At 38.5% G+C, this 27,791-nt stretch overlaps 1 protein-coding gene across 1 annotated transcript; it reads right to left on the bottom strand.

Annotated features, from left to right (window-relative positions):
* Positions 1-3,454: 3,454 nt before the first annotated feature.
* Positions 3,455-24,520, bottom strand: LOC110976270 (A disintegrin and metalloproteinase with thrombospondin motifs adt-2-like). The gene is made up of 36 exons (XM_022229383.2): positions 24,293-24,520; positions 21,154-21,217; positions 20,744-21,045; positions 20,221-20,416; positions 19,731-19,951; positions 19,361-19,444; positions 19,001-19,140; positions 18,575-18,718; positions 18,128-18,280; positions 17,738-17,888; positions 17,385-17,474; positions 17,097-17,251; positions 16,849-16,912; positions 16,468-16,577; positions 16,026-16,089; positions 15,781-15,893; positions 15,176-15,239; positions 14,644-14,756; positions 14,400-14,463; positions 14,043-14,152; positions 13,398-13,464; positions 13,175-13,281; positions 12,994-13,060; positions 12,685-12,791; positions 12,188-12,254; positions 11,648-11,760; positions 11,265-11,328; positions 10,779-10,836; positions 10,263-10,340; positions 9,422-9,733; positions 8,904-9,045; positions 7,151-7,332; positions 6,267-6,425; positions 5,813-5,992; positions 5,324-5,517; positions 3,455-4,840 (listed from the first exon to the last, which is right to left on the bottom strand). Exons 1-36 carry the CDS (start codon positions 24,386-24,388, stop codon positions 4,670-4,672), a joined length of 4,566 nt encoding a protein of 1,521 aa, XP_022085075.2. The 5' UTR covers positions 24,389-24,520; the 3' UTR covers positions 3,455-4,669.
* Positions 24,521-27,791: the final 3,271 nt, after the last annotated feature.

Here is a 27,791-nt window from a genome sequence, read left to right as displayed (position 1 = left end):
CAATATTATATTTATGAAAAGAAAACGAGTCAGAAGATTTGCAAATGTCACTTACATAAATAATAAATATAGAAGGGGGCTAACAATGAACCTTTTGGTTGAAAAGTTTCAAAATTAATGTTAACATCAAACTGATCGCAAACTACACTGGAAACTGGGAAAGAATGGCATCACTACTTTTTCCTTCCTTTTCTAATATTTTACTTCCATGATTCCTTTGATGCTAATCCTGGCAAAATGAGATGGACTCAAAGAGCTTATTTTTGTATCGTGTTTAACTGCGTGCATTAAGAAAAATCTAATTAGATGGGTTATGTACAAAGAGTGCTTGATATCCTGAATGACCATTGTGTGTCCATAGCCCCCCCCCCTCAAGAAAAGTAAAACTGGTGCCGCACTTGAGTAACCTTCACAATCATACCTCCTCACCATTCACTGGTAGCCATGTGTTATCTTTTGATGTATCTCTCCACTTCAACTGATCATTGTCATTTGGGACAATACCAAACCTCCTTATACCGACAAGGGATGTGCCATTGCGCTTATAGACAGTCAAAATTTAATTTGTTTCCTTTGCACGTGTGCGCATGCCACAATGCACCAAGTAAAGGGCAGAATTTTTCAGCAATACACATCTTTTCTCTGGAAATTAATAAAAACAAGAAAGGCCGCTTGTAGTTGTGCGTCCAGTTGTTAGCACTTTGTTTTGTTTGTTAAAAATCGATTTTTTTTTATCAAGGAGCTCGCAGAGAATTTGTTGCTGTGTGTGTCGCCCCCCGATGGCTAGCGGACGTCCGCCACGTCAAACCGAGGGTAAATCCAGCATTGATGACGGCGTGTGCAAGACGATAGTGACCCGGTGGCGTGCGGGTGCAGACACGCGATAACACACGCCTCAATTTTCTCTTCCAAAAGAATTTTTAAAAAGTCAATGGTTTCAACACGCAAATAGACCAATAATAGTAAGAAACTTCCGGGTCATTTTACTCACGAATTATACCCAAATCACATTGCATGAAATAGTTACATTACGCCTAATTCATCGAAGTAAATGTCCAAGCTCCAAACAGAGTCCAAAGCGTCAATGATACATTGGTTTATTTATATAAAGAAAAATATAGAAAATAATTTTCGTGATGAAGTGACGTTATTTTGCTGTCTGTTTCTGAAGATTAATTGTAGCCAACTGGAATGTCCGACTTTTACTGTAACTGTAAATTGAGATATGGGACCAGGGACTATTTGTTTTGAATGAATTTGGGAATGTTAAAGTTACAGGGAAGAATGGCCTGCAAATAAGGAATGGTTGAGCATAATTATGGACATTACAATAACATTGTTTTGGAAAGACAGCTATCTTAGCAGGCGTCAAACGATTGCAATTCCGTCGTTTTTTCGGCCCTTACTTTTAAAATCGCTAACCGGGGTGTGAACAGTATACCCGCATCACCACCAAACCAATAACTGCCAACCGTTCATGCATACTTCAAAACGAAACGCTCCACTTTTAATGAAATGCCAACTTTTGTTCGTGTATAAGTGTAAGTAAAAAAAAAGGCAACAAAAAAGGCAAAATATGAAATTTTTAAGAGGTGAATTAGTAAAAGACTGCATGACACCAGTGTCCCGTCAAGCTGTGGTCCGGTTGAACTTGACCAATGGGAGTCTACGCTTCAATAACACACACCATTAAATCATTGCTCGATCAAGCGGGATAATTCTTGCTTCTGCACAATAATCCACGCCCTCTCCTATTCAAATCTTCATTAAGGGAATAAGTACAATCCTACAGAAATCGAATTGCCTTGTCCAAAATTTCTGTCGGAGGCAAGTTTATTCTGTCGTGGATGTGACCTCGTGTTCGTTCTCACACTTTTGTTGGTTGGGGATTTGTTCTCGCTTGAATTAACATACCCCTGGATTCTCAGCGTCTGTTCTTTCTTTAATTTTTTTTTTTTTTTTGGTGGGGGGTGATATGCCAATGAACTTTTGGATTTTTCCGTGTTCGGGTCTCCTTTTCATCTAAGTGTAAAAAGTTTATTTAAAAGTAAAGAAAATTGTACGAAAGAAATCAATCTTCGGCAAAACATTTTGCCATTTTTCTCCCTCGGGACTTATCTAGCAGGATTTTCCAGATGCAAATGGTCCTTTCTTAACTTTCCGAAAACATTTCAAAGTTTGTGAAGGGAATTTATATTTTTATATATTAAAAAGGCTGCATGAATAATATCCCAATTTTTGGCGCCCCAAATAAGTCCCCCTCAACCCAAAATTTGGTTTGCGATCCGCCTTTGGCCTCGTCATCGGGGACATAAACAATGAGGGCGCTGTTTGAAATATGCCGCGAGAATTTAAAGTGAATGCAGTCGCGTGGTTACAATATTTTAACATGTGAAATGCTGCTCAAAAGCTCTTCGAATTCAGAGTTTCAAACATGCACAAATGATGGAGTAGGAAGACGTTATTCTGGAAGTATCTGACAACTGGGACGAAAGGTGTGGTTTGCTTAAATGGTCATGTGATTCAGTTATCAAACTGGAACAAATTTAGCCCAGTTTTCGTGGAATGTTCAATCTATTGTCCATTTTGTGCACCAATTTTATTGTATACGCTCCATCCACTGAGAGTTCCATATACGGACATTTCCCTTGCAGCAGTTTATCAGCCATCAGAAAGTGCTAACATGTCCTAAAAAGTCAATTTTATTTGAGAAAATGAGGAAGCAATCTCTTGGAAAACAAGTTAAAATTTTTCGAACCAGTCTCATAAATATTCGTGTAAGGTTTGTGCACAGGGTGTCAAGTGATGTCCAGATATGGAACTCTTTCCAGAGTGAAGATTGGGCCGAACATTAAACAAAAAAGAAAAAGACACCATTTACTGTTCCCACCCTGCCCACACAAAGTATAGACCAGATAAGGTCTGAAAATGTGTGTTTCATATGTTTTCATCTCTTGTTCTTTCAGAAGCAACACTCAGAAGGAACTTACCAATCTTACTAGGACAAAAAAGCCAGGGATGGTCACATCAATAGAGCCAACTTTCAAGTCAAAAGGTAGGCCCATCGGTAGGTCTAAGTGAGGAATATTGAAATAGAGAATCCATCCAGATAGAATAGTATCATTATGAGAACAACCTGTGTCATAGTAATGATAATCTGTTAATATACGTGATCATACAGTCACCACGTCCCTTATCTCACTTACTGATGAAACTAATCAGACAAGTTTGCCAATAGGCATAGTTGGCAAAATTAGGGACTTGGAGACATTGGTCATCTTGTGAAGACAAGTTATCTTAAATTGTAGACTCAAATATATATTATATTAATAATTATATAATATATATTATTAATACAGTTTTGATGTATTTGGTGAACTAAAAGGACAATGTGTATATTTTCAAAGTTGATAAAATCTCAACATATTGAACAAAACCATCACAAAAGGCAGCATCTTTTTAAAACTGGTTTTATTTTGCAATAAACAGGACCAGCCTGATAGTCAAACATTAAATTATCATAAATTAGGACCTAAAATCAAACTGCATACTTGATACATGTACATGTCACACTAGTAAGTGTGCATTAACTTAAATGGTCTTTCCCAGTGATTTGTGATTCTCAAGTCAGAAAGGGAACACCTAATTCTGTGAGATAAACTGAAAGAATGCAAGTTCCCAGGCAATAAAACTTCCTGGCACAATCTGGTTAATCAGTGATCACCACAACCCTACCATTTGATACATCTGCCACTTCTCTGACTGGCTATGGCTAGCCAGTGTAGTGTGTTCCAGTGATAAAAATGGCCAAGCCTTTGCTGAAAAATGGCCTTAGATTCTTAAGTCAATACCAACTTGGCCTAATACCTGCCTGCCACTTCACTGGTCTTATTTTTATCCCCAAGCACAAGGTTGGTGAAAGACGCACAGTTAAAGACATCAATATCGATATGAGTGAAAAGACAAAACATCAAGTCAAAAGTATTTAGATATTTCTACTTAACTCAATAACTTACACATGCAGTAATGTGTTGTCCAGCAACACTCTCTATACACCTGACTTAGTACCATTGTTTTGGCTAACTCACAATATGAAAACTATGTAGAAAACACAGTGTTTAGAATTGATAAATAAATAAGTCTTCGTATAGTTCCCATAAATAATAGCTTTATGTATAAGAGCAACATTTGCAGAACTTTTTGATGTTTTGTGACAGGATTTGCTAACAATAATGACAATGCTTGTTGCCAAATGCCAACAGTGCACACCAGTACAGATTTACTCTCTAAGCATTCTCCTGAAGGACGCATGGCTACAAAGTAGCCGCCAGGTTGTATGCCTAAAATCTTGAACCTCATTATCACAAAGCTAAGACTGAAAACAACCCTCCCACCACCCTCACCCCACCGATTCTATTACCAAATATGAATCCAGCTTCTAATTGTATAATTTATCATGGTAAACTTGTTCCTAACAAACTTTACTTGGAAAATTAATAAGGACAAACTAAGTGCATCTCCCAAAATAAAAAAGTCCACATTTCACAATGTATTGTTGGTTACCTCAGTAGGAAGAAAGCTAATAAAACATTCCAGTGATAAAAGGTAGAGTCCATTTTGTGACATTTCTTGGCAAAACCTAACTGAACTTTAAGCAATAAAAACCAAATCAGTTCTTTGGGACAAAGGAATAAGTGGCTTGGAAGCCTTGGTCAGAATAAAAGAAGTCACTTCTGAAGGTAACTCTGACTCTGTTAGATTCTGATTCGTAATTGTGTTGCGATGGATCATTCCAGGTTCCACAAAACCAACGGTAGGTAGTTTTATCGTAGTCGTGGATCTGGAAGACAAACAAGAATGAAATATGTAGTAAGTCAGGCCTACTAGAACAATTTCACTTTGCGTCAGGGAGATGTTAATTTTCACTGATTTCGGTGTGAGGGCAACAGTTGTTAGAAAAAATTAAATGTCTTCTATTATATTCTCCTTGACAAGGATGCATTAACTTACCATTTCTTATTCAAGATAAACAACATTGCTAAGCAGAAACTTAATCAATTTAGGGGACTGCAATTTAAGCATTTTTTCCATGGGATTGTAGAAATAAGAAATGTTACCAACTAAAGCTGTATTACAAAAATATTAACACTTTTGGAGGGACACGTTAACCTGTCCAGGTGTGTTTTTGTGGTTTCTATTCATTCATTCCATATCTAAAACTACCTTTACTAATGAATTTTGTTTTGAACAGTAACACCGTCTTCCACCAGATCTATTTTTGAGACTGACTAATATTACATGATACATGTAAAAAGCAACTTACAGTGAGATAATCGTAGAACAGGGGTGAAGACCTCCAACACAGGCCATACAGGCTCAAAGTATGAAAGGAAATCACAATCTTCATGTCGGCTGGAGCGATGATGTACTTCTTGCACAGTCTATTGTTGGGGTAGTTGTTGGGATAACCAGGGCTCTGGATGGTCCCAGTACTGTCTAGTAAAATCTCATCGCAACCTGTAGACAGAAAATTCAAAATTGTAAGGTCATTTTCCTGCTTAAAAGCTCTTTGAATTCAAGACATTCATGTAGATTGTCTGTTGAACTCTACCAGCATGATCATCAATCTCATAGGTTTCCATTTTATATCTCACTTGACAAAGCTTCATTTCTACAGTGCTATACGATTCCCTCCAGACACGATGTCTGTCCACTTGAATTGGTACAACTTTCCAGAGGATATGAATAACAGTACTAACATTTACTAGATCATCCTCTCATGAGCACCAAAAGAAAAATCAACTTGACTTACTTGAGTTTTGTCGGTAGGAGGTAAAGCTGTATATGATGTTATATCCATGGCCAGCTTGAGTTGTCCTGTGTTCAATTTGTACCACGTTGGAGCTTGATACTTTAGAAGTACCAGGACTGATGGTCACATCACATAGGTCCACCTTTGAAGTATAAGAATCCTTAACGACCAACTCCTCACCTACATTAACATGATATGACAATAGACCAAAATATCAAAAAAACTGTGAGAAAATAGCACAGTTTTCTGTGATACTTAACCACCACCTACAACTTTTAAACCACAATAATTACCTGGCCATAATAATTACAAGCATTCATCAAGTGAAGAAGGAAAAAACATGATAACTTGTGACTGATTTTTTTTTTGCTTGAAATTAACTGATTTTTTTTTTGCTTGAAATTAACTCGTGAATATTGACAGAACCATCTCAACACTCAATTTCTCTACCCACCTTGATCACATGCAATGTCCAAGTCCACAAACTGCATGATGACCACCATTCCAGCAGGTGCAACAATGGTGTATCCACAAAGCTCTCCTCCAGTTGGACTGATCATACGATTGATAGAACCTTGGCTTGTCACAACAGTATTACAAATCTCCTGGTTATCTACAGAAATGGGAAAAAAGGAGAACAGACATCAATTTCTGTAACCAAAGGACTGATCCTTTCTGCATTACATACATGTACATGTATCTAGACACTTTTGGATGTTAGACATAGCTTCCAAATCTTGATTCATTTTATTGTAATCATTTCTGTGGTTATACCACAGGGTCACATGACAGAACTGTAAAACTCATTCATGTTGTTCTTAATACTCTGTACTCCAGTGCTTGGTAGAAACCTCGTCTAAGTACACGTACTGGTACTACTTTACCACGTCAACATAAAGCCTGGTTTCCATGTCAACGTAAGAAACGCAGAGAGCAATGCAATCAAGACGCAAACTGCAACGCAGACAGATGGAAACATGTCAAACAAAAGGGTCGCCACAAACGCAAACCAGCTCTAGATGGATCGGCCAAGTTGAGCCTGGTTCAACTTTGCCGACTGTTTGCGTGAAGTCGTGGCAAACACACGCTGGCATGACGGATGTACAACGGTGTTCCTCTTGCTTCCCTCTTTTGTTTTCTTTTTTTTTGTGAAAATTTTCTGAGTGTTGGACACCATTTTGCTTAATTTTGTTGGTGGAATGACGTCACACAGTGTCTCTTCCATGACTGTCTGCATCTTGACGTCTTGTGGATCGTCTGCATTACAAATGACCATATGAAAACCAGGCTTAACACAGACGAGTAGAGGTTTGTCTAATGCCCAGTTCCGAGCCTTACCTGTTTGACATGGAGGCAGACCATGACACTGTGCAGTGGCAGATGGCTTGTTCTCTGCTGGACAATTAGACTCGTCCACTATCTGCCAAAAGTTGGCACTTGATAAAGCGATACAGTAGACGCCACGTTGCCCCAGAGCTTGTCCACATAAACCTGAGCAGTCTAGCTGACCAACATACCATCTGCAATGATCAAGACCGTCAAAACTGTCATCACTAAATATCACTTCCATAGAGTTCTTTCTCTGCTCATTCCAACTACATGCATCTTTAGTTGCCTCCTTAAAAGCTAAGAAAACTCTGCTTTTCACAAATTTAAAGACATTTGTGATGAACAACTTGTACAGTTTTCCTAAAACCAAACAATCCTAAATCCTTCCACTTCAATGTGATTTTACACACACCCTAGTGGGTTTAATTTGTTTGATAGAAATGTTGAAACTGTATTACATGTACTTCATACTAAGCCAACAGAACTACAGAACTGTAACTTGGAAGTATCAGTCCTTCATTTTAAGAAAGTCCAAGAGAGCTATAGATCGCTCTCCTCAAATCTCTCAGGAAGGCCAATCACTCTCCTTAAAATAAACCAATTAAAAGAAGTGGAAAATGAGGTCCAACGGTTGTTGGTACCCTGGGGGTCTATATTATTTCCACTTTCTCAGACGGTTCATAATGTTCTTGGGGCAGTTTTTAAAATTAATTTAGTTTTAGTTCAATTAGAAATATACATCATCTCAGTGCTTGTTTTTTTATTTAAACCAGAATTTTTATACTTAAAACTACACTATTTAGGCCTAGGCCTGACTAGCTAACGTCACACGTAAGTTTTAAGCTAGAATTCAACACAGTTGTACGTCATGCAAGTGTCCCTTTAATTGAAATAAAAGTGAAAATGAACCTTTTTCATCCTGATTTGAGCATTTCTCTAAAAAAACTTAAGGGGATTTGAAAGTTTAAACTGCACTTCAGCCTTGTTCAGTTGATGCAGACTGTGACAAACCCACCTCAATCAAAAGAGGAAAGCGTCAAATCAATGCGTATGATTATGGTCCGACATGCTAGGGGTTTCCTGTGTGAATTTAATGCGCACACACGTTGTATGCATGCATGGAGCAACGTTTTCATGACGACCAAAGCTCATGGCACACGTCTTTCTGCTTAAGTGCCCCGTAAAGAAGATCGATACTGATTGGCTCTTTTGTCACTGAAAACTTGTTACTGACCAATAAAAACATGTAACAGATTGTACCATGTACAGCGAAACTACGAGTGACATACATGCACATGCCAGCATATGTACAGTTTACAGTGTGCATGTAACAGGTGCATGCAGGGCTGGCTGGCCGGTCTGAAAGCAAGCCATGCTCGTGATGCAATGATCATACTATACATGTATTCGTACAATAATTATAGGCCTACGTATGAAAGTTGCGGTGGGATAAATGTGAAATTGTAAGTTACAAACGAATTACAGTCCTTCTTAGGTGATGTTATCCACTGTGTTTGCCATATCGTTCGTTATTTGTAAAACGCCCTTAGATTTTTTTAGGGGTCAATTTTTTACACTCCTTTAGGAGTGTTCAGGAGCACTGTAGGAGCACCTGCACAATTGCTCTCCTTTAAAATGGAGGACTGAAGTATTTTACATAAGAGTAGCAATCCAATTACAACACGAAAGAAAAATGATACAGGAAGGATATGCTTAGAGTAAACCTTCTTTGGTTTTAATTGATCAATTGTCTTTTCCTCACCTTGCCTCCTGACATGGAGCCTCGTTGCAGCTCTCAACAGTGGGTGTTGGACGGGGTAAGTGACTGCAGACACTTTCATCATGAGACACGTACTGCTGCTGGTTGGAAATGAGAACACAACGCACCACATCTGTCCGAACACCTGACAGATACAAACATTCACAAGGAGTGACTTAATCTCATCTGATAGCTCTGGTTTGAATCTTACCACACCAACATTAATAAATAATTAAATTCAGTTATCCCTAATTCTCAGTGTGGTGAAGTGATGCAACATCTTAGAAAACAAGTGAAACTCTGAGCTGAGTAGTTAAACAGAAGACCCTTTTACTCATGATACAACCTGAGAATTAATTGAAGTACAGGAAACCTGTTACCCATTTAGAACTATTGTCAAAAAGTTAGACAGCTTTTTCAAGGAATTCATCATTTAAACTTTACACAACACATAATCTATACAGAAATGTGGAACCACTATCATGCAGTATTAACCTTTGACCCCTGACAATATGACCCACCTGTACCACAGGTCACACTGCATGGGCCTGGAGTCAGGGTCCACTGGTACTCAACACTGGGTGACTGGAATGACCAACTGATATCTGGCACTCCTTGCGTGCCAAACACATTAGGATCTAACAGCACATGAACGTAGACCTTGAGTTCTACAGTCGTGGGACCGGCTATGGTGATGGTCTCAGCAGACACAGAGGTGACAAAGTAATCATGCACAATGACTGTCCCATGGTAAGACAGTTCTGTGATCCTTCTTGGTGGCAGCGTATTACCAACTACCTCGCCCAGAACAAAGTCATTGCCGTCTTTGATTGCTGTGTATGGAATCGGAGACAATACAAAATGAGCATCCATCAATGACTAAGAATTAGAAACAGACATGCGTGTACTTTGCAAGTTTTATACCCATCTACTGCACCTGTCCATGGGTATTATATATATCTGACAGCATGTTCATTATAGCAATTTTCCACAAGTATCCACCTGTTCATTGTCTCCATTTCTCCTTAGGACCACTTAATAACTGTGGCTTCCGTCTATAGAGGATTTTCAGTAATGTCATTTCTGACGGTCAGCATTCGATTTACATAGATGTGCGTGGAAATGAGCGCATCTTTGAAGTCACTCAACAATCTTGTGTACATGAAATTGCCAAGAGAAATACACGGATTCGAAAATGCACGCTCCTCCATGGACATGGTATGTTTTTCGAAATGACTTCGCCCATCATGTTACGTCACTTGAAAAACCTCTTTGGTAGTCATCTGTTCACTGTGTTTATTTGTTCACAAATTACTGGTACTCTTTGCATTGTTACCGACAACAGTGGAAAAGAGAACTTACCCATATGAGTAACCACATTTGCATTGCTGATAACAACAGATGTTGAACCCACAGGGATCGTCAGAAACTCATTGTACTCTGTGGATAAATCCAACTCAACTGTGAATTCCTTTACCCTACCTTAAATATGTATATGTTGAGCTACAAAATACTACTTGTGATAAACTGTAGAATCCAGTGTTTGAGTCAATTGGTGTATATGCAGTTCTTGAAGTAGTTTTTAGTTTAAAATCAGGTATTTCTGCAACATTTTGCAGTATGTTGGTCATTTCTTGTCTTAATATCCCGGTAGGGAGGGTTAAGGGAACTATATTTCATGCAGATATCTGCAATTTTGTACACACTATGTGAAAATGTCAAATTCTGGAATGAATAACTTTGTCAAACTGAGTGGTTTGACAAACGATACAATCTGCCCTTTAGCAGGATACAAAAAGGTTTCAGCATATCATACCAAATCCATTTAAAAAGATATGCAAAAGATCTAATGCTGAAAATTGTTTTCTCCATGGTTACCTCCATGAGTTCCTTCGTTGAATGTACCACTAACGATCTGATCCGATGTTGGACAGCTCTGAAACATAAAACACAACTTCCATTATTTCTTCAGTAAATTGATTTTAAAGAACAGATGTTAAAAAAAATACATTTGAAACAGATGTAGATAAAGAGAACAAATCTTGCCAATGTCTTCAATGAAAAAAAACCACCTGCCACAGTGCCTGCAGACAGGATGATGATGATGATGAACTGTGGTTAAAATGATTGATTGATTGATTGATTGATTGATTGATTGATTGATTGATTGCTTGCTTGCTTGCTTGCTTGCTTGCTTGCTTGCTTGCTTGCTTGATTGATTGATTGATTGATTGATTGAAGAATGAGTTGAAAGGATTGTGTGTTCTTTTGATGGTTGCAGTTCACTTTCACTTTAATACATGTATCAACTCTACTCTACCGGTAACCCCAACCCAAACCACAAATCCATGTAGTACATCTAACCTGTGTGTTACAAGGCTGACTGTCTGTTGAAGGACCAGAGCATAGCAGACCACCATTCTGAGGGCTGAAAAATAGTGACAGTTTAGTTGCCTACTTTTTGCATATAACAATATTTTATCAAATAAAACCCCCAAAATGGAGACTACCAACAAAGTTTAAATGAATTTTTCAAACGGTAAATTTCTCATACCACAAATTTGAATGCTACTTCAGCCATTTTTTTTTTATTTATTTTTTTGGGCGGGGGGTTTACCAGAATGCAATTTAAAAAATGAAACCAAATTTTTTTTTTTCATTATAAACAATTCAGATGTCACCAAAAAATCGTTCAGGTACCATACTTTTAGAAAGGAATGATATTTTAGCCAAGTGTGGATACTTACATTGGGTTGGTGCAAGTCCGAGTTCGACTCTGTACACCACCACCACAAGTCACTGAACAACCACCAACTGGTTGCCATGCTGACCAGCCACCATTCACAGGAACAGAACATGCCTGACACATGGTAAACATGAAATAATTCCTTACTAAATTACCTGGCAAATGTCACATTTCATAAGGAGTTTGAAATTTCGAAACAGTACTGTAGGCGGAAGAAAGGAAGAAACAGCATTCCAAGTATTTCAAGATGTTTGCAATGATTAATAATAGACACTGCTGGTCTCTGTTCATAACTTAGACAGTCAAACCTCGTTAATAAGAGCACTATTAGTACATGATTCTGCTTATATCAAGGAAAATTTTAGGTCCCAGCCCTTTGTTTCTTATTGTTTTCATTCCTGATAATACAAGGTTCCTGTTATAACAAGGTAATTTGCCAAGTCTGAAGGATCTCTTACGAACGAAGTTTCCCCTTAAAATCCAGGAGGATTTTTTTCTTTTCTTTTCTCCCAAAGTCACTCCAGTTTTTTCCCAGGCTCACCTGTGCATTACTACACTGAAGATACTCTGTACTTGAGCCTGTGCAAGTTTGGCCTCCATGCTCAGGTCTATTACAAGAAAGAACAAACATAATTATTGACTGTTCACAGGTACATGTATGTCACAACCCAATTGTGAGTTTCTTCTGCGCACCTGTACCTTTAACATATAACTTGATATTTGATAATAATTTCTGGGCTTTGAGTGTTTGACATTGTGTTCCAGGAGTCTAATTATAATATTTCTTTGCTGGTTCAAATACATTTCTAGTTAATCTTTCATTTTATTCCCTTTTTTAGTCGTTTTGAATCACATTAAACATTTATCAGCATTTATAAAAAAAAATTTGATTGAGAACGTTAGGATGTGATGGAATGAAAACATGACAACTTCCCAACTGTAATTAATCAAAGCAAAAAATTATTTGTTATATATTCAGACTTATGTACAATATAAGTTATGAACGCTAAAGATTTGCTTCATTTCAATAGCACTCACGGTGGATTGGTACAGGTCCGAGTTCGCATCTTTTGCCCAGTACCACAAGTCACTGAACAAGGACCATAGGGTTGCCATGCCGACCATCCACCATCCACTGGACATCCCTAAAATAGTCAGTGCATAAAATGCAAGTCATCATTTTTAACAGTAAAAATAATGTACAGAATTTTATCCCCTTGGAGAGCAAAGCTTTCATTTTAAAAGCATACGATGTACCAACATTACATCAATTTTCTAAGGTAAACAAAAATAATCAACAAAAATTATTGCTCCAGCTGAATAAAAGCAAGTGGAATATTTTCTTACCTGTCCATTACCACATTGAACGGTTTCAAAATTGGGCCCTGAACAAGGAGCGCCCCCAGCCCCTGGGCTGTAAAAAAAACCACAAAAGAAAGGTTCAAACATCTCTGCACTGTCACTCTTTGTTTCCCGTTGTCCAATAAGCTTCATAATGGATACATAAAAGTCACTGTAAGAGACTTACGCTGGATTGGTGCACGTCCGATGTCGAGTCCTCTGACCGAAACCGCAAGAAGCTGAACACTGACTATATTCTCCCCAGGTTGTCCATCCACCATCTACAGCGCAGGCCTGAAAGGAAAACATACATTGTAGCTTCAACAATAGCTAACAGAGTAAATAAAGGATATCAAAGCTACAAAGAAAAGCTTAAGAGTAACAGAGCTATAATCAACAGAAGAACTTACCTGTGCGTTGCACTGTATTCCACTTTGATAGTTACTCCCAGAGCATGGAGATCCACCATTCTGTGGTCTATACAATGTAAGAAAAGTGATTCCAAACTTATAGTCAATTCACAGTAAATCTCAATTATTCAACATTTAAATATCATTTAAAAACCTAACCATTCTGTCTAGACAATTTGGACTCACTAATCAATGTTTGTTAGTTTTTCTTAATCACTAAAAGTTTCATACACTATGCATTTTTCACCAAATAAGGGTGATATTGATAATGGAGTGTGCTACCAAACAGTTGCCATGGAGAGGCCTTTTCACAGTGCATTATGGAATAAACAGTCTACAAAATTCCGTTCGCTAACTGTGCGCGAAAAACTTAAATTTTCTGAATGTTTATCTTGGTTGAAAATTCGAAATTGCTTTTTTTGTGAATGGATATGAGGTAGTCAAATGATGGTTTTGTGTGGTGCAGGAAATGCCTCAATCAATCAAACATCCCCATATTGTGTGTGAAGTGTGCTTAATTGTGGTAGCGTGTTGACCATTAACTTGAAGAGTGGGCTGTCTGCGGCAAACTCTAGGTGGCACGTGGTATTGTGAATCGCCCATATTTAGCTAATAATCACTCCTTGCAGAATTTGCCCCACTTACATCGGATTTGTGCAAGTCCTTGTTCGTACTTGAGTTCCTCCTCCACAAGATCGAGAGCAAAGGGAATAGGACCAATCTGACCAGCCTCCATGAACCACAGTTGGACATGGCTACAAGTAATTAACCAATCAAAGTCAAGTCATGTTTTAGAAACACACCATCATATTCTACACTTCTGCTCTGAAGATTTTAAAGTCTCAATTCACTGGCATTGAAAATTTATCTGTATGAACAAACACATCATTTATATTTACAAATTCCACTTATAACCTTTTTGCATCTTTTTTCAAATTCTGTGCTTGCACTGAATAAAGACAGGACAGTGACAAATTGACAGCAATCTAAAAGTAATGCTACCTGCACATTACAGCTGATTATTTGAAAGCTGCTTCCCTGGCAGTAAGCACCACCATTCTGTGGACTGAAAGAAAATAATTTGAATATTAAGAATCATTCTTTCTGTGTAATTCCCTCCTTAAATTGTATCTAAGACCCTTAATGGCAAAAAGTAAAGTAGTTAGACCACGTTGTGAAGTAAGAATAACATGTAATTTGTCAAACTGGGGCAATCTCTAAGGTCGACTTTGGACATGATACTTACAGAGGGTTATTACAAGATCTTGTTTGTGTCTGTTGCCCACCTCCACAAGTTTTGGAACAGGAACCTTGGGTTTGCCATGACGACCATCCTCCATTCACAACAATGAGACAGTCCTATAAATGCCACCAAGAAAACAATGAATTGAAGGAAATAAAATCCCCTCAAATTGAAGTCAAACTAAAATGCAAAATCAAGTTTTCTTTAACAACACTGACATGACAACCTGTACAACTTATGCCAAAATTCCAAGTGTAATGGTCATTGTGTAATCTGGACTTAATTTGCTGCTTCCTAAGGAGTAAGATGTAACACATAGCACTGTAATACGTTAAGATGTCGTTGTTGTTTGTTTTATTTTAATGTCGCTTTCAGCTACTCAGGCTATTTGCGCCAATAACTATACGTTTACTCATAACCTTTATTAATCAGCATCAATAGGAAGAAGGTCCAGTTTAAGAGGCAGGAGGAATGTTAAGACGTTTATTGCAGTCACATTTCTTGCACCTGTCTTGATCAATAATAGATATCTCACCTGTGTGTTGCAGCTAACGGATTGGATGTTACTACCACTGCAATAAGCACCACCATTCTGAGGACTGTGGGGGGAAATCATTCAAAAGTAACAATTATCAGCAAAGGATTCCCAATTAGGTTATTATCACTCTAAACACACTAACAGATGCATGGATTGACAGAAAAATCAGTTTCAACATAAGCAGATAAACTTATCTTAGTATAAAGCATGTTGTACAATAAGGACAAGAAAGGTATTTCATAATGTTAACATAGCTTCAGATCTTTTTAGAACACAGCTTTGAATTCAGGGTTTGGAAGCATATACCATTTATTTTGAAGGGTGGATTTGCACCGATTAGATGTTTTGGATTTTTGCCCCGCCCAACATGTATTGTAACACTGCATACTCAGTGTTTGCCCCTGAAGGCTTGTGAAAAAACCACAAGTGTACTCGGGTGGGACTCAAACCCACGACCTCCTGCTTGCTAGCGCAGACATCATAACCACCGGACCATCAAGCTTTATTAAAATCAACTGCTATAACTGTAGTGTTTCTAGCCAGATTAAACACTCCAAGTCGTTATCTTAGCCAGTTCGGGTCCAAAAAAGCATAGAACTTACAGAGGATTATTACAGCTTCTTATCTGTGTCTGCTGCCCACCTCCACAAGTTCTAGAACAAGAGCCTTGGTTTTGCCATGATGACCATCCCCCATTCACAACATTGGGACAGTTCTATTGATGCCATAGAAAATGAAAATATGAAAGGAATCAGGACAAGCTTCAAAATGAGGATTGTTTTCAAAGAAAGACTTACAAGAATGGATAAATTCTCATGTCATATTCAGGTTTCCATGGAAATCTTACCTGTGTGTTACAACTGATGATTTGAGTATCACTTCCACTGCAGGGAGTACCACCATTTGCAGGACTGTAAGAGAAACACGTTTTGAAAATCAGAGCCAAATCACTGGCAAGCAGAGCTCATCTTCGAGAGGATTTCTAAAATCAGTTAATCAAATGCACTAATGCCTACCTTGCCAGACAGGACAATTTAAATTGGATATGTGTATTTCACAGGAAAGCAAGGGGTGTTGAATGCATTAGCATACATAATTAATTAATAGAGGGTTTGCATGGCTGCCGTCCTGCAGGCAAGTGTTTTTGTTTCACAGGGGTATACACAAAGAAGGTTTCCCTGTTGAACTGCCCTGTAAGATGGCTACCATCCAAAGCTTCTATAGAACCTTCATTCTCCTAAAATGGTACCAATAACGCTGTCTGTTCCAAATGGTTGAAAGACACTTACATAGGATTAGTACACATTCTTGTCCTTGTCTGTTGTCCACCACCGCATGTCACAGAACAGGGACCTGATTGCCAAGATGACCATCCCCCGTTAACGACAGTGGGACAATTCTAAACAAAATGACACAAATGACATACAGATTAGAATAACTGGTACATCAATTTGCAAACGGTCATGTGAAACTAAAGAGTTGAAAAACAATTGTCCTTGAGAAGGTAGAGGTGACTTCCAGTGGTAAAGAAACTTAGTTTTAAGAATTGCTTCAAAATATAAACAGGAAAATCAGAAATAACATTAATTAATTTACATGCACAGGCAGTATTTAAAGTAAAAGGACCTTGCCAGCAATCATCACAGAATCTGAGAAAACATTTTGCTCACCTGAGCGGAACAAGATTGAGTATCAGTTGCTGATCCAACACAAGGTAGACCACCATTCTGAGGACTACAAAATAATGTGAAATTTAAAAAAAATGAAAGCATGGATACTTAATTTTATAAGTTTAGAAGCATTGGAGGAACTTAACGAAAAATTGCACAATTTTCCTACAATGCACATGCTGAAGAAATTCTTGTGATTGGCTGTACGAAAAGGGTGACTGTGATCTTTACAAACAGCATGGACTTACACTGGATTATTGCACAGCCTTGTTCTAGTTCGAATACCTTGACCACATGTGACAGAGCATGGACCTTCGAACCATGCTGACCAGCCACCATTGACCGGTGTTGTAGAGGGTGGATTGTTACTTGGTATGTCCACGCAATTTCCTTCCAGACACCACTGGCAAATAAAAGAAACGACCTTGATGGTCAGCTCAGAGCCTCCAAAATACCTCACGGCAAAGTCTAAATAATTCTCAGTTTGTCAACATTCACAATCCAGAATGTCCATTATTCATCATAATAATTCTCACCTTATTTGTTCCGCAACTTGTTCCATCCAAAGCGGCCACGCCGGTCCCAGAACATAAACCGTGAGAATATCGACATGTTAAGTGACCACACTATAGAATTTTAAGAAAACAAAATGTTACATCACAATTGCAATTAAAAATGAATTAAACAATTGGCGGAAGTCTTTAAATTGGTGATATTTGAAAAAAGGGAAATATCGAAACATGCTATCATATCACATCACTTTTAAAAGACTTAAACTCAGAAACTGATGCACAATATGTTTTCAAAATAGCACAGTGTTGGAACCATTTTTTGGGCAAGTTCCATATATTCATTTTCTACTTGTATTATGATAGTCATTTGTACTCACAGTGGTACTTGGACAACTCTGAGTGGTTCCACTATTGATGAATTGGCATTGCTGATCTGCAGTATACCTGACACCAGGCATATCAAGTGGATCCAAAGGAATAGGAGTGTTGCTAGGAGAACTGTCGTCCAAACATGTCTTGAAAGGATGGCTTCAAAAGAAAAAACACATTAGTCATTAGTGTCAATCTAGACCAAAATAAATGGTTTCCAAGACAATCAAAATATGTATGGCATACCTACCATTAGCAACCACCTGATGTATGCTTGAACTTTTGCAAGGAATTGACAATACCGACTTTTACAACATATTGGAACTTTTCTCGTTCTAACAATCTCTAGTTTCTCGTTTTCTGTAAATCTTTATTGCTTTAGAAAAATGAGGACTTACCACACAAAATTTTCCAGTTGAACTTTGCTACATGAGGACCAGATGAAGGACCCTGGTCCATACGTCCTGGAAGATGACATGATGTTGACTCCATTCTGACAAGAGGCAGCAACTTCTGAGAACCGTCCATCACCATCATGTTCCATACCGAGGCTGTCCACAGGAAAATTAAGGTGAGTTAAACATTCCTGAACTTCATATTGTAACATATGTACATGTACACAGAATTATCCGTGCTGGTATGTTGAGATATCATCAAAATGGAATTCCAGAAAAATGGAAACTACAGAGTTGCTATAAGTAGGCTGGTAGAACATCGTATAAATATGCCTACCATCCTTGATATGCTGGTACACTGATGAAACTTGCTTGTACCAAATACCACTTTCAAACTGTGGGTAAAAGGTAAATCAGGATTCTACTCAGGAGGATCAAGGAAGGACTCACTTGTGTCCCAGCTCATGGGTAATGACTACGCCTGAACCAAAGCCAGATTCCTCCACATATGCACATGCGTAATCACGGCTACATGCTCCGTTAAATTGAGCGATACCAAGCAGAGACCTGCTGCCTTGTAGAGTCAGGTCATATCTGTCAAGAAACAAATACAGTAGTCTTAGTCCACTCCTTACTTACTTTACATTTCACACCCTTAAATGTCATTCTCAGAATAAAGACTTGGGGCTGCCCTCCCCCCTTGTGGCTGAGGCTCCGCCTTTTTTTATTTTAAACCAATGCGAAACATTTTCCAGAATTTCCACTCGCAAACTTGAATGGCTCTTGTTAATGAGCCAACATATCTGTGAAATTAATGAAAAGAGCATCATGATGTGATTTTGGAAAGATTCTTCTGTCTTAGAGTTTCACACAAACCTGGAGAGTAGAACTGCAGTGTCAAAGTGATTTAAACTGTTCTCATCAAAACTGTTCATGGCCCTTTGGTAACGGCAGAAACTACTTAAAGTGTCTCCTCCTTCTGCAGTCACAGTCAATGTACCTGTTCCATAATTCAGCTGTGGAGAAATGAAATAAATCATTACACCTTCCCTCTGAGAAGAAATATAGAAATTTTCAATGTGGGTATGTGGCTACAGTGTTTTGTGCTTACCATTGAAAACTATGTTGACATGGTCACCATGACAACCAACACACGCTGACATAAGGTGTCACATGACTGTGACATGAGTTATGATATAGCATAAGCAATGAAGATTCCTGCTTGGCTATACTCACACTTGGACTTTGAAGGACCTGTAACCTAACAATCTTTATGTTGACAGGAACTCCAAGAGATTCATGTAAGTAGCTACTAGCGACCTAAACGTCAAAACAACAGAAATAACACAAAAAGATTTGAATGCTGTACACACGTCGTACATATGTCAACAGCGTCCAATTATTCAGTTCAAGTAAGGCTATTTAGTGTTCTTAAGCACAAAAGATTTACTTCCATTGCTGCACCCCCATCCAGAAATATATAAATCTGTCAAGAGTAGAAAACAAATTATGCTAATTCCCAAAGTCTGATTACGTGGCCTGCTGACTAGGGCAATTGTTAAACCCCATTAAGACATTTTGGCCTTTTCAAAACTCAGATATTTACCATGTTGAAGAGTGTCAAAGTTATCTGTGTAGAATTACGTCCTCTACTGGAGTGATATCTGTCCATCTCAGCATCAATGACAACAAATAGTTCCAGAGTCCTTGATCCAACTGGAACTCCATTATTACATCCCACATCTCTCTTCCTTCTCCTTACTTCATCACCATCTTCATCAGGGAGTTCCACGTCCATGCTTGTCTCTAGGTAATGGTAGTACCCACCTGATCCAATCAAATGGAAAACTAATTAGTGCATAACCACGTACTTGTAGTTATATTTGGCAAGACAAGCTATGTTTCAGAAATTTGTGAATCAGAAAGCGATGAGAAATCAAAGCAAGAAGGGGAGACTAGGGAGAGAAAAGACTGAACATGTGAATACATGTACACTGCTCAAAAATGTCAATGACAAGCTATATCAAGCCAACTTCATCAGATCTTGCAGATCACTCTCATTTTTTTCCTGACAAAAGAACAAGTGAGCAACTTACGTTCCAAACCACAAAAGTGTGTGTCTGTCCCATTGTCTGCATCCTCGGTATCCTCAACGACTTCATCATCCGCTGATCGCCGGTAGACAATGTGGGGATTATCCAGGTCACGTCTTTTTCTTCGGACGGATTCAGTGTGATTGTCACTGAGTTTCTGGATGAACAGTTCATAGCCTTCCAACTTGACAATCCCAGACTGAAAATGATAATGGCAAAGGTTACAAGAAATTATGGACTTTATATCCGCAGGATATCGATAACCAGTTACCGTTAGGCATGGAAATAGGAAAAGTGGCTAGGCCTTTGTTATCCTAACGCTTAGCTTAGCTGAGGGTATGGTCGGAGGCGGGGAAAATTCATTCATAAATTTAAAAAATGCAAAAGAGTTTTCATAAAATACTCCTGCTGTTCAGTATTCGGTGTTATTGTCGACCTCAAACAGAATACACTTGTTTCTTTAACAAAAAGTAAGATTTGGAGCAGGTAGCTATTAAAAGGTTTGTAATGAACCTCAGAAACTAACCAGGCCATTGTTACAAGTGCTGATGGCCACTCGACTAGCGCCCTCATGCGATAACACCCTGCCAATTTTGTAGCAATTTTTATGGTCTTCAGGTAGAGGTCGCTCTTCAACATTGCCATTTGCATCCACGTACTCCACTTTTAGTCCCTTGCGCGTAAGTTGACGATTGGCTGTAAGCTGCAGGTGATATTCCTCACCAAAAGCGTTGAACTTAAACTCAGAAATGTCGAACGGGTTATCTGCCTCCCGTTTTCTCCTGGAGTGTTCAACTTCCCATGGACTGACGACTTCAAATTCATGCGCTGTAACATCAGGAAAACAATCAAGAGTGAGGCCATTTTTAAAGGAAAGTGCAGCTTTTTGTAAAGATTAGGCTAATTAATGGGAATTTCTATTGATAAATCACTCACTTTCTGGCGAAGAAAAGGCATCCATATAATACTTGGCATCGTCACTTGACATCAACTGTGAATCCTGCAAAACAAACAACCGAATCAATTATAAAATGGAAGTTAGGTTTGAGCGCCATGATGTCCGCTACAAGCTATGACATTGCCTTTGTGTATTATAGTTGTGGTTATCATAATTCGCCTTACGCACCGGATCAGGGTTAAGGTTCAGTGAATATGGAAAAAGAGAGACACCGACTTTGGGGGGGGGGGATTTCAAGGGAACTGTCAAGAGACTGTCATTTGATTGAAAAGGATCGTTGGGTATAAAAATGGCCCTTTTTTGTGAAAACGTAAACCAACTCTCCGAAAAATTGCATCGATGGATAGCTGGCAAAGAACATGAAGTACATGTTCATTTAATTTGACAAACAAGAAAGCGGAATTGAAGTTGATTAAAATAACCTTGCTAAAACAAGTTTGTGTAACGGTACAGATTTCTAAGGATCCACATTTTTCCTCATGCGACCTGATGAATGAATATTTTGTACAAAAGTTCCACTTTTCCCCACAGGAAAAAAAATGACCTGAGGTTTTTAGAAATAAGCTCAAGGTAGGAAGGTCACAAATGAACCTCCAGGTGTAGAAATGTATGACAGGCCTTGGTGCACATTTTTCTGAATCTCCCGCAAACATATCTTGTTCAGGCGTTGTTTTCTAGTGGGACAAACCGCCATGCTCGTTCAAAATGAAATTCACAAATCCCCAAACATTTCCTTGTCTCTGTTTCAGTCAGAAAGCATTAGATTTCATGTGTTTTTAACCACCATAAAGCTAATCTATGTAGGGGTTTTAATCACTTTTTAGTTGCATGTAGTTATTCGTCAACCTATCCTGGACTAGACGTGAATTGAGCCTTTTGTCTGACAAAATAACGCATGCCGTCTTAGACATATTGTGCAATGTCCATTCGCATTTTCCAAACACAACCTGAAAATCTGATACTCGGACAACAGAAGGACTAATTTACGGGGAATATAATCTTAGCTCCTTTTTACTTTTTCATCGAAATGTTTGGCTTTGTTGTAATACGCCATATCAAAGTTGAACCTGATACAAAATCTCATTAGAGTTAGTATTTTGAAAATACGACAAATAACTTTGGTAAAGATGAAACGAAATCTGCCTCAGTAGTCTCTACATTGTGTTGGTTGGTTTGTTGGAAGAATTCAACCGACAAAGTGACCTATATCTTTTCTTGGCTTTCAGAGTGACTTTGAAAGCATAAGCTCCGAGTTACACAACTAATTCTTGTTGTCTGTCACGTATATCCGAATTGTACTTCTCGTGAAGCTATACCTGTATCTAGAATGTCCCCCATCAGACCGTCTAAGGTCAAAATACACCAACAAAAGTCGAGTTAACAGGGAATTTCTAAAGGTCTAATCTGCGATTTGTTCCCATAAATTTGTGTAAGAACACAACTCACGGCAATACCGCCTCAAGCGGTGAATGTCCGGAGATCGACCTTCAGGGATTAATATGACGTCCTTGCTTTCAGCAAGGTGTGCGAGCAATACGTTTTGTAACGGTCAGTAATGTTTGTTGGCAGGTAGACATAGTGACAGTACGCTCATGTTGATTAGGCACGGGAGCATAGGGATGATGAATTAATTAGGCAGTCAATAAGTCTAGTAACTTCTTCATAACCCATAAACCCTAAATCTACACTGGATTGGTCTTTAATGCGTGAGATACAGATCCCCTAAATTCTCATAGAGTACTGATGAAGATTAGTACAAGTAGAATCATGGTTGAATGGAATGGCTGTTGTTATAGAAGTTATGATACTCTAAATTCTAATGTTGTTCAACTATACGATAGAATACTGCTACTTTCCATGTCTCGTAAACACGTAAATGGGCAAAATGATAAACGATGGCATTTTTACACCTATCAGAAAGGTAGGAAACTTTTATTAGACTAAAGTCGGTCGCACAAGGAACACAAAACCCACAAGCATCTCCACACATCATAAAAAGTTACAGCCATCTTTTGGCGAGCTATTCAAAGCTGCGCACAGTAGATGGTCTATAGCAACAACTTGAGATGGCACAACTTATCAAGAAGGTTTTCACAACTAGCCGTTAATGACAACCTTTTCGAGGCCAAATTTTGGACCACTCCCTTGCTGTATGTCATCACGCCGATTGTTATTGAACTGCACGTTCGATTTTTGGCCACATACACTCTTCACTTTATTAACGTGACTTAAATATTACAAATGTCAAAAAGTATTGGCTTTAAGATAAGCAAAAACAGTGATCTTTCGGGAAATGGGGAAACTGAATACAACTGCGTTCACCCTTCAGAGTGAAGAGATCGCAGAATGCTTACCTTTCACTGAGTTCGCGTAATAAAAGCAAGTTTTTATCGGTTCAAGCATTCTCGTGCATCTAGATTTGACTGTATGGATTTGTTAGAAAGGGTTGATTCCGTAGTCTGAAGCAAAACTATGTTCTTCTTACAACTTAGTGCTCTTCTTACGAGCAACAAATTAGACCGAAGGTCCTTCCAATTTAAACCTCTTCATTATCTGGCGAAAGAATCAATTGTTCAATTAGTGATTTCAGAGACGTTAATAGACCAAGTCTTAGGAACCTTTGCCCCTGTATACCCCAGATGTTCCTGGTAGAATCATGGACATAATCTTTCCTTTCAACAGCACTATACAAAAGTGCGTAATGCTGGGTCGTGTTAAGCGGTCTAACGATGTTGACACGTCATGGCCACTAGTAACATGCGTTTGCCAGTTTCCAAATTACCATCACAAATTCTCACAGCTTTTTAAATTACTTTCACTTTCAAATTAGAAATGCGTCTTATAATCAAGTAACTCCGACGAAACGGAATTAACGGCTTAAGCTTGTGCCCTGGTTATCAGCAAAATCAATGGTATCACATTAAAGTTAGACGTTATCTATAATATTGCACGAGTTATTAACGTCTTCTCTCTTGTTGACATTTTTAATCGGAAAAAGTTAGCAAACTTCTTAAGTTCAAACTTGTAACATAAATGCAACAAGTTTTATCCAGGATTGGAAACTATTCATCGTCTCGTGTAAAGCTTTTTGTTTTCGTTTGTAAAATTCAAACTTACCAAAGATCGTCCACAGACATTGGTACATTGAAACACGAGAAATAAGATCATCCCGGAGATAAACATCATCCTCTCCATCTTACTGTGTAGAATCATCTTCTAAAAGTTCGCCAATGACTTCGAAATATAAATTAACTGCTATGATTGTAACTATCGTAGATGTCTAACTTTTAAACCCCAACCAGCAGGGTTGAAAGAGACCGTTGTGACTTCTGTCGATTTTCAAAACTGTTTGCCGTAGGGACAGTCACGGAGGTTTCTTAAAGGGATTTCCTCAAACCGTGGGAGTTTGCATAACAATAACGTGTACCAGTTTAGTTTAACAATAGGTACACCTCGTCATAGAGGAGACTACAGAATCATATGTGGGAATGCAGAGAAAGACTCGTCCATTTTGTGGACGGGTTGTGGGCGGTTGGGGCTGCGGGTGGTCGTGGTTCAACGATTATGCACCTTTGTTTTGCTCAAACTTTTCAAAGGCTTTTTTGAATCCCTGTTCCGCCAACTTGTCACCCAAAAGATCTGAAAGGTGTCAACACATAGCTTTGGCAGAAAATTGATATTAAAAGGATGAATCTTAGGAAATCTATTACTCAGAACTGGAATGCTTTTTAAATTCTATGGACAAACACCGACCGTTCACAGTTATGGTTACATTCTCTGGAACTGGTTTACCGGGTCGTTGGTCTCCGGAAGATGACCGATGTGTATTGTTCGAAATGACGAATAACTTGAACGAACCAAACTTCACCTCTCGGGATTCCATGATGCTTGTATATGTACATTTATTTAAAAAAAATCAGTTTGTTTATGTCATGAATTTAAACACAAAGGCTCCACATTCATTAAATCAATTTTTGTGAAGTTTGAACATTATTTCATTGGATCTGTGAGAGGCCAGATTTTGTACAAAGCAAATTAGCTAGCTATAAGTAAGTCCTTGTTGAAGGTATTATTATTTGAAGTCCAGTAACCACAGCCCAGTGGGCAGACATTCTTGGATAATGACCACTTCTATTGTACTTGAGACTACTTCACTGTGGTTTGTATCTATGCATAACCCTTATAATGCGACCTGTTGACAGTTATGACCCATCGAATCTCGCCTAGTGGGTGCAAACTGATCAGTGTGGATGGATTAAAAAGGATGTGGCGATACTTTGTACTGAAATTGTGAAATGATGTTCAAATTCCAATCAAAGTTGCGTGCGATATCCTCACACTACAAAGTAAAATCAAAACACAATCAACTTGACCACAAGGCCAAAGCTTTTGAAGCATTTCCAGCAATATCCGACATCGGTCTATTCCCCACTGGTACTGTTTTGGGACTAAATATAATTTCCATCGTAATCATCAGATTATTTTTTTATGATCTCCAGAACCTGGGTTGTGTGAACTTCGTGGGTTAACCGAATATCAGATATTTTCAGAGAAACTAATTCATCCATACGACGATTTTGTCACTGTGAGAAACCAAGCCATTTAGCGACTCAAATCCTGGAGGTTCAGCGTAAATCATAAAAAAATCTTGCTGGACTTCCGTGGTTATTAAAAATTAATGTAACCCCCCCCCCGTGAAAAACCACGTCACGGCTTCTATACTCTATTGTAACGATTGGAACCCAGAAAACCCGCACCTTTTTCCAGTAAATTCACCAGTTTGGTCGATTTTCTTCTACAGAATCTCCGGGTTTGTGGTCGTGAGCAAGCAAAATTCCCCAACTTGAACACTCATGCATTTATTTCTCGTCGTGGACTTCCTTTCTGTACAGTTGAAGCTGGTAGGATTTTATGTTGGTGACAGCATTATTTACAAGGGATGACTCAATTCAGACGAAACTGTTCCTTAATGGAGACCACAGTCACATGGGTGTGTCCTTCAGTGTTACCCTCTTGGTGTACCTCTTTGAAAAGTACAAGCGTCCATTTCTCTCCCCTAGGGGACGATTGGGGAGGCACACTCAAAAGACTACACGTCATTGACCCATTGATGTCATGTGTACTCTTCCATTGTGAGGAGAAAGGAGCCTGACTACCCGCCGCATTTGAAAAACAAATTTGTATTGAGAATGTTCAAGTCTTCGATTAGAGATGTGTGTCGTGACTTGCAGGAATGTGCGGAGGACACTCCAAGACTTATGACGTGTAGAAGTGTTAACATTATAATATAAATGTGTCATCTTAGATTCGTTATTTCATCGGAATTAGATCTGGAAGTCTGCATGGAAGGTGATATATTACGTGAAACATAAACGAGTTCATTATTCGTGATATAAATCATAAACTGTCGGCAATTCAAGCCAGGCTTAAAAAAAATCAGGCTTTTTCCTTTGTCATTTTAGAAGAAGAATGTTCAACAGTTGATTAGATCCCAAACCCAGTAGTACTTATGTAGACAATGTTTGTTAGGGTAGTATTTGTTGCTTCAAGCACCGACTCACTTCACTGTACAATGTGGAGGCCCTATCTTGTGCAATGTAAGTGCCGTTCTACACTTCACGTTGTTCAAGGAACGCGTACAATGCGCCGAAGACTATTGTTATATTGCTGCTGTTTAATGCTGTTTTTCCATTTTGTGGCAGCTTATCCAAGCCCAACAAACCGAATTTTTAACCTCCCCCGGAAATTTGTGGAAGAGGCCATTGATGCTGCTCATTTGCCGTGACTACTGTGTAGTTTTGTGATTTGTTATTTTTCGTGGTTGCCAGGACGATACCGTATTTGATAATCGGTGCTACAAAGTATTGGTGAAATTATGGCGAAAGTACTAAGTACGAATTTACGAAAATGAAATCCTGACCAATGGAAAAGACAGTCCGTTTTTATGTTATACGTGAGAGGGTGCTAGAAGAGCTTTTATTAGTAGCCATTGTGGTTTTTTTATTCTTCCGAAATTCCATTGCTCAAATCTGAACAACTATGAATGTGTTGTTGTCTTTTATACCAACTAACAGAATTGACCTTTTTTCTGATCAGCATTTTAGTAGTTTATTATAAAAGGCATCGCCACTGTTATTTGTTAATCTTTTCACAATCTACAGTTCTAATTTTAGTCACAACTTTGTCTTGTTCGCTTGTCAGAAGTTTAGAGGATTTTCTTTCGGTCGGTCGAGATACAAAATGACTGAACGAGGGCCAGTGTTTTGCGGTGAAGTGTTTTGTGTTAAGCTCGATGACAGTAGCGAAATAAAATCATAAAATGACATAGATCTTGAAGTATTTGGGTGCATTTTATATTCTTGTACAGTCAAGAGGTCAATTTGTGTAACTGATATTAGTTCATACAGCCGTTTATGGATTTACATTACAAAGCTAAAGAGTTTTCTTTTCTTTTTTTGGAAGATAATTATGCCTTCCATTCTTAGAGTTTCCCCATTTATTTCGAACATACAGTTTTGTTCATTCATATGACTCACCATAGGCCTGTGTGCAAAACTAGAAAGGCAAATGGGAGTATTTTATTTCTCCTAATCGGCCGCCAACAAAACAGACTTTA

This window comes from Acanthaster planci, linkage group LG11, assembly GCF_054643075.1.
Source record: "Acanthaster planci isolate LZ-2023a linkage group LG11, COTS_SCS, whole genome shotgun sequence".
Classification (NCBI taxonomy): Eukaryota; Metazoa; Echinodermata; class Asteroidea; order Valvatida; family Acanthasteridae; genus Acanthaster; species Acanthaster planci.
The sequence above is the reverse complement of the archived record's forward strand: the minus strand, read 5'-3'. Positions and strand labels throughout refer to the sequence as shown.